This window comes from Chaetodon trifascialis, chromosome 15 (genome assembly GCF_039877785.1).
Source record: "Chaetodon trifascialis isolate fChaTrf1 chromosome 15, fChaTrf1.hap1, whole genome shotgun sequence".
In the NCBI taxonomy this organism is placed as follows: domain Eukaryota; kingdom Metazoa; phylum Chordata; class Actinopteri; order Chaetodontiformes; family Chaetodontidae; genus Chaetodon; species Chaetodon trifascialis.
This window is the reverse complement of record NC_092070.1, coordinates 18,703,522-18,716,340: the sequence shown is the minus strand read 5'-3', so window position 1 is coordinate 18,716,340 and position 12,819 is coordinate 18,703,522. Positions and strand designations below refer to the sequence as shown.

The following is a 12,819-nucleotide window of genomic DNA, read 5'->3' as shown; positions in this document are numbered from 1 at the left end:
AATGAAAGTTTGTGATTTGGCCCAATGGAATATAATCAACAGGCCACTGCCAATGACCAAACCACCAGCACAGACTGTACACTACCTGAAACACACTGTCTGCCTCAAAACCTGATGGAATAAAGTGCTGGTACAAATATATTTGATTTTAACAATAAATGTGGACAGTTGGCAGAATGTTAGCACAAGTGAGCAAAAACATAATCAGAGAATGAAAAGGTGGGCATGTGGCCTGCAGTGCTTCAGTGGTTCATTTAACAACCTCAAGTGGTTATTTGTCAATCATTATGACTTGGATAAATTTATAATTTACAATCCAATATTACATTATGTACAAGAGTGGTAATGCTTATAGCAATATCATCAACACGTGATTCATTTTCCAGACCATCCACCAGAATGATATAAAAATAAACTGTACACAAACTGTTCAAAGAAAACACTTCCCATGGTTTTCTTTTCATCATTTAAAAAGAATGGCAGCAATCAATCAATTGAATAATTTTCTTAATAAGAAACAATTGCTACAGTATTGTGTTTGTATGGCAATTAAATATTAATGTTTTTATAGCTTATGACAGAACAAGAAGCCACAAAAACAAAGCAACATCTTTAAAATAAAAGGCCAATGCATATGGGAATCTTTTATTTAAGTAACTGCAATAGTAATCCTGGATTCCCATTCCACAAGATGAAAGCCTGTGTGGTGGCCCCGCAGCTCTGCTCCATCCTGCGACAGAGCAGGTCAAACACACAGGCTTCTGTTGCACCGAGCTGTGGTGTCTTCAGATAAGTTCAGTTACTGACCTGCAGAAACTTACTCTTACCTTCAAAAGAACCACACCCATGTTCTTTTTTTTTCTTTTTTTTACCCTGTGAAAAACAAACACCTAAACGAACTGTGACCCATTTAAGCTGTGCTGATCGAATCCTGAACACCAGTCAACAAAATGTGGTGATGCCAGTGAGGGAACAATGACACATATGACAACATCTTTAGCATCCTGCCCTCTCTCTCTCTCTGTTACTCACTCGCTTACTCATGACAACACAATAAGCCACGCAAACAAACACATACGCATCAGCTCCACCTTGTCAACAAATCAATATCTGCTCAGAGTCAGACAAAGGACGTCCTTATTCATTCTCATTGGCTGCAAAGTCTTCACTCCCATTTCTTATTTCCTCTGCAGGCCTTCAGGTAGCTATAAGATAGTCATTTTACCATCTTGATTAAAAAACAACACATTCTTTTTGTTGGTCCAAGCACAGCAACAACAAAACAACTAATTGGCAGCAATGATTACCCTCCAAATGCAATGCTGGATACATTGTGTATAGACACACTGATACTCACAGAAATAAGCATACAGACGTGATATAAATATACTAGGATATCTATTATATATCTTATAAATCTACATACTGGCAGGTATGTATCCTGCATCTGACATTAAGGCAAAAAAGCATCAAACGTAACAAGGATGATTAGGGACTGCCACGCCACCTTTTGGCCAAGTCGCGCTTCCTTCTCCTGACATTCTGCCTCCCTGGTTTTCCTATTCATCTGTTTTCCTTCAAATCCCTTCAGCCACTGAAGTTTTTCATCCGTCACTTTGGTGAGAATTGTTGTGTATGAGGAGACAAAAACACACAGTGCAAGTGGGTTTGAGATGGCGAGTGAAAATTTGTTCTGCTGATGAAATAATTCTGAATCCCTTCAACATATTTAGCAACTGTTAAATAGAAAATAGGCAAAACTTATGCTTCAAAGCATCACATGGCTTATTCTCAGAAAGTTTAAAAAAATCATTCTAATAAGAAAAAACCATAAGCTGGAAAGAGTCCACTGGTGGTTGTGGTGGTGGTAGTGATTGCTCTGCATCTAGAGTTCTGAGTTATTATATTACCAGAAGAGCAACAAAGGAAGACTTACAGCTTAAAACATATCACCACAGAAACTGTACGTGTGAGATACACACCACAATACCATGAACAGTAAAGAGATCTTGAACAAGAGACAATCAAAAATGATAACAAAATCAGACACTCCTGTCCCACAATGCATTGCTTCACGACAGCTCCATTCAGGAAGCTGGTGTTTCAGAAAGGCACAGAGCCATCTTGCACCAGTAGCGCTCTCCTCGTAAAGGGAAAAGGGGTATGGGACCCAGCGGCCCCCTCATCGCAGCATCTTCCTTTCCTTCCGTATCTTCCTCTCTCCTCCTCCAACTCTGTGGATTTTCTCGTTTTTCTTTCCGACAGAAATGGAAAAAAAGTCACTCGGATGTGTAGCTTTTCTGAGGAGAACAGTTTCTGTTGAGGTTCTAACGAACATGAATTACTAATACTGACTGAACACTATTTAATACTCCATTAAGAGATGGCTTTTTCCAAAGAGATTCATTACTGATCAATGTCCCTCGTCTAAATGCTCACATATAAACATACAGTCAAGTGTGTGTGTGTGTGTGTGTGTGTGTGTGTGTGTGTGTGTGTGTGTGTTGGCGTGTCTGTGTGTTTGCAAGAAAGGAGGGTGTTCAACTGGGTTCCAATTATACTGCATGACTTGTGCATGCACGTACACACGTTGCATTGCTGTATTCTACATGACCATGTGTTTGTGTGTGTCACTTTATGTGTGTTTATATGTGTGCATTCCAGTCCCCGAGTGCTACGCTGTCTTCGGTTGGCCCATTCCTCTTAGCCTAAAGTTCACTGTGAAATCAGTCGAAGGACTTGTCACTACTCCAAATCTACAGTTGCTGTGTAATTACCTTCTCCTTAAGCAATTTTAATTTATTCCCTTTTTGAAAAATATATTTAAAGGTCTGTATTGTCATTGCAGTCTTATTTGTTCTTGGTTTGGCCATTGAAAGAATGAACAAGATAATGTGTGCAAGTGAGGAGGGAGATACAGGAGTAGAACTCATGTATCCTCAGCTTGTGAAGAAGAATCTTCCTCTTCCTCTACAGGGCTTGTGTCAGAAAGTCTTTCCTTTGCTGATCTCACCTCCAAGTGAGCTTTCACCTCCTGTTCCTCCTCCTCCACCTCTTCTTCCTCCATTGCCACCTCATCTTCCTCTTCTATTATGTCCTCATTTTCCTCCTCTGCCATAATGTCTTCCTCTTCCTCTTTTTTACCCTCCTCCTCCTCCCCCTCTTCCCCCTGACTGCAGTCCTGTGCCACGTGGTTCGGCGTAGGCTTGTCACCCTCATCTCCCTGTTCTCTGTGAGAGCTGTCCTCAAGGGTGAGTTCAAACTGAAACTTGTCCATGCAGGCGTTTAGATCTTTTTCCTGGCACACGGGAGGTGGCGAGGGGCTTTGTGGGATAGTACTCTGGTACCAGTCCCTGTTGTCCTCCAGAGTGTCCAAGATGTCCTGGGCATCAGGGTGCACAAGGTCCCCCCATGTCTCCCACAGCGGATGGACAATGTAGTCAATAAAGCCCACCTGAATCCAGAAAGAAAGAGTATGACTGGCATCATATAAACTAGCACAGTGGTGTCATTTCACTGCCTTCACATCAGCATTAAAATGCATGAGGATGACTGCTGTGATCAGTGATGACAGATCACTCGCTGCACTGTTGTTATCACCCCACCTACAGCATTAACAGTTATCCAGTTGTGCACAGAGTCATATCCATACATGTGTATATTTCAGAGCTGAGCGTTTACCTGACTCTTTTCCACAGATGCAGTGTGTTTATCACACATGGGACTGATCTCCATCCCTCGCTCTCTCTCCTTATCGCCCTGCCTGAAGAACTCCTCCATGATTCTCTCCGTCCATTGTCGATACACAGCCAGGGGTTTCGTAGGATTGCTCAGGTCAGCACAGTGCACCATGTTCCTCAACACCTGCACAAACACACAGCCATGTCGCACACTGTATTATGTGTATGCAAAGTTGTAAACACTGAATGCAGATACACGTGGAGATCTGCTTTCCATTTCCTCTCTCCCTCTGGCTGTCTAAGGGTTTGTGTTTTCAACTAATTAAATTAATTTTAGCTACGAAGTTACGTTGAGATTAAAACCTCTCTTGCTAGTGAGACCAAGACAAGACACGGTTAATTAGCAGCATCAGACACATAAACAGGACAACAACATCACAATAACAATAAGAACAACAAAGACACATTACATAATATAGTGCAATAAATGAGGCAGCGTCAAATTAGGCATGTGTTTGTTAGTTAGTTGAAACAACTGCAGCTAGCGGTGACCACTTCCATTATTCTAAGTTTGAAATCGTTTAAAGGTGCAAGGGTGTTCAAGATTGAGCTTGGCCTGCAGATTGTTCCAGGACCAGGGGCAGTAAATGTTTATGTTTTAGCACAGCAACCACCTGCACTATTAACCATTCCTGTTAAGCCCTCTTTTAATGTCAGTCCGCGGTTCATTTATGACATCTGGCTGTGTCTACCTTCAAGTCACCCAGTTTCTCCAGTGCTCGAGAAGAGCTGTTCACCCATCTAATGTCAGCAACTACAAACTTAGAATCAGAGAATTGTCATAGGAGCGCTTTTTGGATCCCAGTCAGTCAAGATTCAAACTGGCATACTGAACCAACAATGTACTCCTCTCTGATCTCCTGACATCAGTTCATACAAGAACAACCTCCTCCTCTCTTGCAGGCATCAGGATCTCTGGAAAAGTGCTTGCATGTTTCACGTCCTTCCTCTCAATGGCCCTCTTAATGAAACCTCAGATCCTTGCCTTTGTGGGTGACACTTAACCATATCTCTGATTCAGATCTTTGACATTCAGGTCAAATCAAGTCAAATACATTTCTGCATGCCTGGCTGCCATCTCCAGTCCATTTAAACTCAATTTGGACAATACTAAGCAGCTTCCTTTCTGCAAAATTTTAACCCACGTAAGATCGCTCTGTTTTCATTGACAAAATAAAGCAACACCTATTTCATCCACCAAACACTTAAGCACAGTCCTTGACAACCAGGGTCAGTGAGAACCACTGTTTGTCTGTGTATCTTGTGGTCATACCCCTTAAAGCATACATAAACTACTTCTGCTAATCTTTCCTAAGCCTGATCCATGTTGTCTTAACCAGCAACAAACGTTACCAGCACTGGAAACAGGTTGGAGAACATGCATCAAAAGCCCATAAAGAGCAGTCACAGCTCTTATGGTGTCCATGTATACAGTGTAACCACAACACCATGACATTTTGAGGAGGGGCATGTAAGTTATGACAAGGCCATATCTCCTGTGTGAGCCAGATCTTGCAGAGGTGAGACAGTTTGATGCAGGACTATAAATCATCCTTCATCCGAGTTAGAGTTCTGTCCAGCGGCCTGCCCTGTAACCTCTACTCTAACTCTAGCCAAGCAATGGTTACACCCTGCTTAGTCTTCCTCTTGAATTACTTGAATACGTCCTGTCAATACTTCAGCTCTTTTGTAACAAACCCAGAATCAGAACATCTGCTAAATGGCTCAATTGTCAGTTGAAGGTGGCATCTCACCTGTATCCGATCAGTGTAATGGTCAAGCAGCAATACTCCAGAACTTGTCACTTTCTTGGTTTCCACCATTGTCTTGAGATCTGCCAGCAAACTCATGTGTTTAGACATATCTGTTGCCAAAACCTAGGAAGAAAACAAGTGAAAGAAATTGAAAGATGGAGAATAGGAAGGTGGTTGAATATGAGCGAGAGCAGATGAGAATTGATGAAGGTATCTTCATGATTCAGAATGACTGTGTTGACAACACTCACCATATCAATAACAAGTTTCCTCAGACTCTGTCTCTGCCTCTTGCTAAGGTTCTGGAAGATGTCACAGTTGTCCTCGTGAAGCAGCTTGAAGCCCACAGCTAGGTGATGGTTCTCCAACACAGACTCATCGTTATACATCAGGGCTAGCTCTGAGTCTGAGGGAAGCACCATACAACACACACGAGTCAAAAAGGCATATAGTGACAGCATCACCATGCTCCCTCCATCAGTGTTTGAATCGAGACTGTAGTATGTAAAATGTACAACTATTGATTAAAGTTAAAAGCAGCGTGCAAATAAAACTTTAGAGACAAACATCTCCTTTCAGAACAACTGAAACAACGACAGACTAATTAATTAAATGTCTTCAACAACATTTAAGATGGACTTTTACTGAGTAGAACGAAATGAAAGGCCACATATTATCAAAATAGCTGACCCAGAAAAGTAGCCTCATACATAGTGAAGGTTAGCTACCTGTCTTATGCTCTTTCCAAAATCTGAGACTTTTATATATGAGACCTTTTATACTATTATTATTCAGTCGTGAAGAATTTGGATTATCCAACAGAAGCTGCTTTTTGTTCGTCCTTGCCATCATGATGTCCTGTTTTCCCATTCTAGTTTTTTTTTTATAAGTCATACTTTTGTGTGTCTCTTAATCTCATTTCCACTCACTGGTGTTTATGAGGAATTGGTTAGACACTCCTGGATGGTCCACATCGTGGATGGCAGCGGCAAATAAAGCAGCTAGAATCTCTAGATCAGTGAACACAGCCTGTCAGAGAGAAATGAAAGAGAAAAGAGGGAAATGATCAGTTAAAGTGCTGTTTGCTGTTTGTAACAAGGGAAGTGGTAGCATTCGTGAAAGTCTGTGCTTGTGAAGTTAAATGTATATTTGGCATTTGTACTAATACTGTTTCTTTGGCTTTTGCAGACCAGTAGAGGTATTTACATCTAGAGCCGGTGTGGATAGCAGTACATGAGTAGACTGAGTGACATCTGCAGCGTGCAGGCTGTTGTGGTAGGCCACATTGGCATGGTAGTGGTCCTCCAGGGTCATCACATAGGTGACAAATGTATCCACAGGGATCCGAAAGGTCTTCAGTAGATCTCTTTCCTGCAGCAGAGACAGTCCCCAGGGGTTATGGTCACAAATAAGTCATGCTGTATGATATACTCTATAATCCATTGCTAGTTAAAGCCCAGGCTCTCCATCTCTCACCTGGAAGATGGCAAACATTATGCAGCTGAGGGGTCGGTTATTGGAGAACTCTGCCACGTGAAAGATATTAAGGCCCCACTTGTTCAAGTCGTTCAGCTCCTGAAGGCACAACAGACAGCATTAGCACACAATTGTGCAACAATCAACAAAAGTGCATGACACTACAGTTGTGTATTCTTTAGACTATATTGTAATTAGGTTTCATGAAATTTGCAGCATGGAACATGTTTAATGGCTACATGGCATTGTGTTTGATTGTGGTCTGCTTCATCTTCCGTGTGGGTTTATGAGTGCATCTCTAGGCAATAACTTGCTTCTGGTCAGCTTTTCCATCTATTTAGTTCAGTTCACTTAATTGTTTGACAAAAGGACTTTGTCAAACACAGTAAAAGTAAGACAATTGAAAATGTATTTACCCTGGCTAACGCATCCTCATGTTCAGTCTTCACGCCGAAGCGAGGCATGGCGGAGTTGGAAAGGCTGGAACTGTGCGTGAGCTTCTTCACACCACTGATGTGACACATTGGCTTCTCCCTCTCCCTCAAAGTTGGGGATGGGATCTCCACCTCGTTCTGCTTATCTGGGGTTTGGAGGGGCAAGAGTCAGAGGTATGCCAGGAGACTTATGAGTTGTACTTGACCTGAGGGCAGAGCTCTAATGGATTGCTGTCATGGTTGGTCACAGATAGATGTCAGATTTGCTTTACCTAGAAAGGTAGTGGAGATGTATTCTGACACCTGGTTCCCTGAGCGACTCATCTCAGACAAATGGGACAGCTCCCTGTTCAACATCCTCTTGAACTGAGGGAAGGACAGACAGAAACAGGAAGTGAGTGACTTTAATAGTAGGTACACCGTAGAAGCATGAGGGGTTACTGACATATCCAAAATGTGTTAAGAAGCAGATTGGTAAACCTTCAGAGTGATTAACTTTGAGCTTTAGATTCCATTTGTACTGATACATAACAAAACATTCCTGTGAGTCAAATATGAGAAAATAAATTATCACCCTCAATCGGGCTTCATTCACCAAATGGTGAGAAAATCAATTATGAATCATGCCTCCTCTTTATGAGAACATAGTGTTCAAAACCCCAATTCAGTGCGCTTGCATTTTGATTGCAGTGGATTTATATGCTGGCATGTTTATACGTATTTTTCTCCATACATCTACAGTGGTAATCACGAACAACTAGTCTGCAGGTCCTTCCAGTACAGGCACAAATGTGATTAAGTGAATACATTATCCCTGCAGACAGAAAACACTGTTCCTGAACGTTCCCTCCGCTTTCGTGCAAGTTTCTGTTCCTATAGATAAATGTGGCCTTTGGAGGCTCGACAGTCACGTGTCGCGCAAGCCATGCAAAGGCACAATGCGATACGGACAAGACCCCTCCGTCTCTGTCCTACTGACTGATCTTTCACACATAACAATCTCCATGGCAACCAGCGCGGTTGCCTTGGCAACTGCCCCCTCACAGTCAGTCCTCCAGCTTGATGTGAGAGCGGTGGCTGCTTGGGTGACAATCTGAGGGAGTAGGCAGGTGTCTCTGACCTTTACCAAGGTCAACCCTCCCCTCCTCCGCTGTCTTCCTCTCTACGTCTCTCTTTTCCTTATATCTGCTCCTCCCTCCCTCTCCAGGTAAACAACACTCTCAACTGCTGCCCTCGAGCCCCAAAATCCTCCTCTGTCACAGGCTCCGCATCCATTTCACACACCTCATGCATTCCCACCATCTTTCACTGTTTTCCTCACAGTTGTCTCTTTTTCGCCACACATCCCATCCAGCCCAGGGCTTGTTACACAATAGACAAAGCAAATAGGTACTCTGACAGCAAATCTTAGACGCAGTCAGGCAAAATCAGTCATCAGGAACCAGGAAAGCGAGTCAAGCCCAGTGGCACACTTAGGCAGCAGGCTCAGCCCGAACCTCCTCCTCCTCTCTCGCTCTCTCTCGTTCTTTCCTTCCCTAATGCTGTAACGCTGAGTCATAGCTGCCAACCAACACTTCCACAGTGCCAGTCCGAGTGCCAGGACAAACAACACTCTTCCTCTGACACTGACTAATGAAGCAAAAATGCAAACGCTGCACAGACATGACCACGAACACACACATGCACACTTGTACACCTGCATATGTGAGGGACCCAGGAGGGCTTCATTTTTTTCTAACTGTCTATAATCATGAATAACATACATTAATAACTGAAAAAACACACGTGCTTAATTAACTATGACCTGTACATTTGATTAATTAAGGCTGTAAACATATCAGCAGAGAAGCAACTCATAATGTGCCCAATGTCATTCAAGAAAACAGTAAAGACTAAGGCCACAATTTGTTTTGGCAGCACAGCCACAGGATACCTCATGTAATGCAAACCTGACATACCAGAAAGCTCACACAGTGTTTACCGTCATACATTTTTATGGATATAGATGTTGGCACATCTGAGGACAAAAGGAACAAAATGAAAGAGCTACTCATTCCTGAGACAATAAGCTTTGTCCTTCAGTGACAATACGCTTGGCTTCCTTGAGTCTGTATTGAGGCCAGCCTCAGGGTAGCAGGTGAGAGAGACAGAGGGATGTGGGACGCAGGTGTGGAGGATGGAAACGGACATTATGGGACACTGCATTGTACCTGCAGTAGCGATGGCTAGACTACTTAACACAAAGTCCCTGAGCCATTTCTTTGATTTTAAGCAGCTTGGTGTATTCTCACAGGACAGAAATGTAGACCAGCCATGGAAGGATGAAGAATGAGAGGTATATTGTCTTTTTGTTTACAGAGCTGCAGCAATGTAGAAACATAGAGCAGAGTTAATAAACTCTGTGCCTTTATCACTGTTGCCCTTCAGTAGATTCATGTAGAAATTATGTACAGGAACACACTCACCAATATTCTGCCTTTCTCACAAGGCTGCTGTCAGACCCACATAAATTCAGTATATCATGAATTGAGCCCCATGTAGCACATTGTTAGATTCTTGCTTATAAACACATAAAATTCACTAACTGACACCCTCATGCATGGTTGGATTACAAAAAGGTATAGATGGGATGTTGATGCATGCATAGATGTGGCCACAACACTTGAAGAGTCCACAACATCTGTCCAAGATGGCCACTGCTAGGCCTTCTTGCCCTCTGCAAGCTGTCCGAGTCCTACCTGGTCCCACCAACCGATGAGCCAGGGCCTGGAACAGGTCTCACAGAACAGGTCCACTAAGGGGGTCCTGCGCTCCGCCGCCGTCCCACCCCCCTCCAGAACCCCTCCAGCAGCTGCACCGAGGTCCAGCTCTGCCCCTGCCCTCCCCTGCAGGGGGCTGTAGCTGGAGGAGCGGGGCAGCCGGTAGCCCCCTGGTACAGGCGAGGGGCAGGGGGATGGCGCGGGGTCAATGGCCTCCACTACACCCATGTTGAGGGTGACAGGGGGTTTGGGCCGATGGCACAGGCAGGAGGTGCGGTAGTGTAGCGGGGTGGGGGCACTGTGGGTGCCCCAGTGGCATGAGGGCGTCGTCAGGGTGTGTGGGGAGAGGCCACAGCCAGTCAAGCCGGGACACTCCAGAGTGACGGCTGCCCCGAGAGGGGGCGAAGGAACGGGGGAAGGGGGTGAGGGTAGGGGCTGCTGGTGCAGACTGTCCTTGCCTACATGCAGCACCCTGAAGCAGGCCACCCAGTCAGTCCAGAGGCTCCAGCCTCAATGTGGTCCGTAGATGAGGGTCCCCCTGATGGGCAGACCAGGAGCCCCCTGGATCCGGCTGCTGTGGAGACTACATCTCATCCCATTTGCTGAGCAGACTGACCCAAATACACAGTCACTGCAGGGTAGAGGTGGATGGGAGCCGAAAGAGGGAAGATGGAGGGAAACGGAGATGGATAGGGAGCAAGAGACCGTCTGAAGGGCACAGAGAAGAGCCGATGGAGGATATGAGTGGGGATCTGAGAGATGTAAAAGAAAAAATGATGTTGAGAGAGCTGAGCTGCTTGACAAACAGTAATAAAAAATTTAGATGATGGAGGTGAGAGGGATGGAGTGATGGTGACGGCAGGACAGAAAGATGACAGTGGTATCGAATGATGGAGGTAAAGGGAGCTTGGATGACAGAAGGAACATTGGGAAATGAGGAAGGGAGAAACAGGTGATAATAGCAAGAGAAAAACAAGGATGGAGAGGATGAGAGGGGGAGAGAGAAAGAGACAGAGAGGGATGCAGGCAGGCCTGTGGCAGACGGTCAGGCTGAAGAATCACACCAAAGCTGTGGTCTGGAAAAACAGGCTCCCTCTCCCTGCGTCGACTGCCCCTCCCCCACGGTACGGATCCAGAGGCCCGGCCCAGTCCTACCGGTGCATCAGCCCGCCTGTACCGTCTCACACGGATCCCAGCAACAGTCAGTCCACAGTCAGTCTGGCTGCCTCCTGATAGCTCCGTATCCCAGTCCCCTGCTCCAAGTCAATCCATGCCTCAGCTGTCCAAAATGCCAGAGGTCTAATCCTGCCGCTTTAGGCTGCCGTTCCTCCTCCAATGCTCTGCCTCTTGCGCCATTTCCCTGGATGCTGTAGACGGCTCTCGCAAGCTAATCAGGCAGTGTGGCTGCAGGCGCATGCATGTGTGTGAGTGTGTGTGTATGCGTGTGTGCCTGTGCTCGCTTCTGCTCTCAGCCTGAGTGCGCATGTGCGACAAGACAGCATGTACGTCTGTTGAAAATATGTGTGTGAGTGAGGGTGTGAGTAAGAGTGAGAGACTGAGTGGGAATATTCATGTGCACCTCCATGTTGGCATGGTGCGGCGGATTTCTGTAGCTTAGTTGCGGCAGCTAAAAGACGGCAACATATTCATAGAGACTGTTTACCCCAGGAGACTTCCCTCTTCACATTGTTTGCGCACACACTCACACACTCACTCACACACACACACACACACACACACACACACACACACACACACACACACACACACACACACACACACACACACACACACACACATAATTGATGTCTTTTAGACACTCTCCTTTTATCTCTTCCTCTGCCCTTTCATCAAGATGAAGAACATTGCCATTAATTGACAGTGTAGTGCAACACGGGGAGAATTTCTAGAATAAAATGAACAAGGTACACGGTGCTGTCTCTTTAAGACAGAGCACTATTAAAGGAGCATCACCTCTATTTCATTGGTTGTTACCCAAACCACATGGCTTGTGGTCAGAGTGGCAAGCCAATAACTAAAAAGGAAGGGCAGACCCTGCTGCAGTTCGATAGCAACCAAGGTTACAGCAGAGACTTCAGCATCAGGGCCCGTTCCCCTCCCTCTCATGTCCTCCATATCCACAGACCATCACCCTCGCTCCCTTCTCTCTCCCTCTCTGTCCCGTGCCCCATTAATTTTAAAGGCAGGCATAATTAAGAAGCCTGCCCATGTGCACTCTCACAGGCATGTAGGTGTAGTAGGCTACTGCACAATGCACACATGCATCTCTAACAGTTCTAAACACAAATGCTTCACTAGACATATGTGACAGTTTAGTCTAACAAGTGCCATAAAACCCAGGGGTGGTTGACATATGTGGTAAAGCCCGCATTAATTATTTATCAACACGATTACTGCCAAAAGATTGCAAATAAACCAAGGAAACAACTATTTTCAAGGATCAGTAACACTGATTAACAGGCCTCTGGAAATTGACGCAATCTATGGTAGAAAAAGCAGAAGATGATTACTTCAGCAGCTAATGAGTCATTTTCTAAACTATGTTATGTGAAACTGTGTGAATGTTCAATGTGAAAGGTATTATGGGAGACTGGACAAGCCAGATGAAGGTTTTTAAAAGGTTCTTAAAAGTGTT

At 44.7% G+C, this 12,819-nt stretch overlaps 1 protein-coding gene across 2 annotated transcripts in view; it reads right to left on the bottom strand.

Moving 5' to 3' along the window:
• Positions 1–870: 870 nt before the first annotated feature.
• Positions 871–12,819, bottom strand: part of pde4a (phosphodiesterase 4A, cAMP-specific) — a 40,403-nt gene continuing 28,454 nt past the window's right edge. For both annotated transcript variants that reach the window (XM_070980449.1, XM_070980450.1), the window contains exons 7-15: positions 7,677–7,770; positions 7,387–7,550; positions 6,971–7,069; positions 6,701–6,865; positions 6,424–6,523; positions 5,746–5,900; positions 5,495–5,617; positions 3,682–3,864; positions 871–3,454 (exon numbers count right to left, since the gene is read on the bottom strand). In XM_070980449.1, the coding sequence (XP_070836550.1) occupies positions 2,930–3,454; positions 3,682–3,864; positions 5,495–5,617; positions 5,746–5,900; positions 6,424–6,523; positions 6,701–6,865; positions 6,971–7,069; positions 7,387–7,550; positions 7,677–7,770 (1,608 nt within the window). In that variant the 3' untranslated portion in view covers positions 871–2,929. The remainder of the gene's footprint in view (positions 3,455–3,681; positions 3,865–5,494; positions 5,618–5,745; positions 5,901–6,423; positions 6,524–6,700; positions 6,866–6,970; positions 7,070–7,386; positions 7,551–7,676; positions 7,771–12,819) is intronic.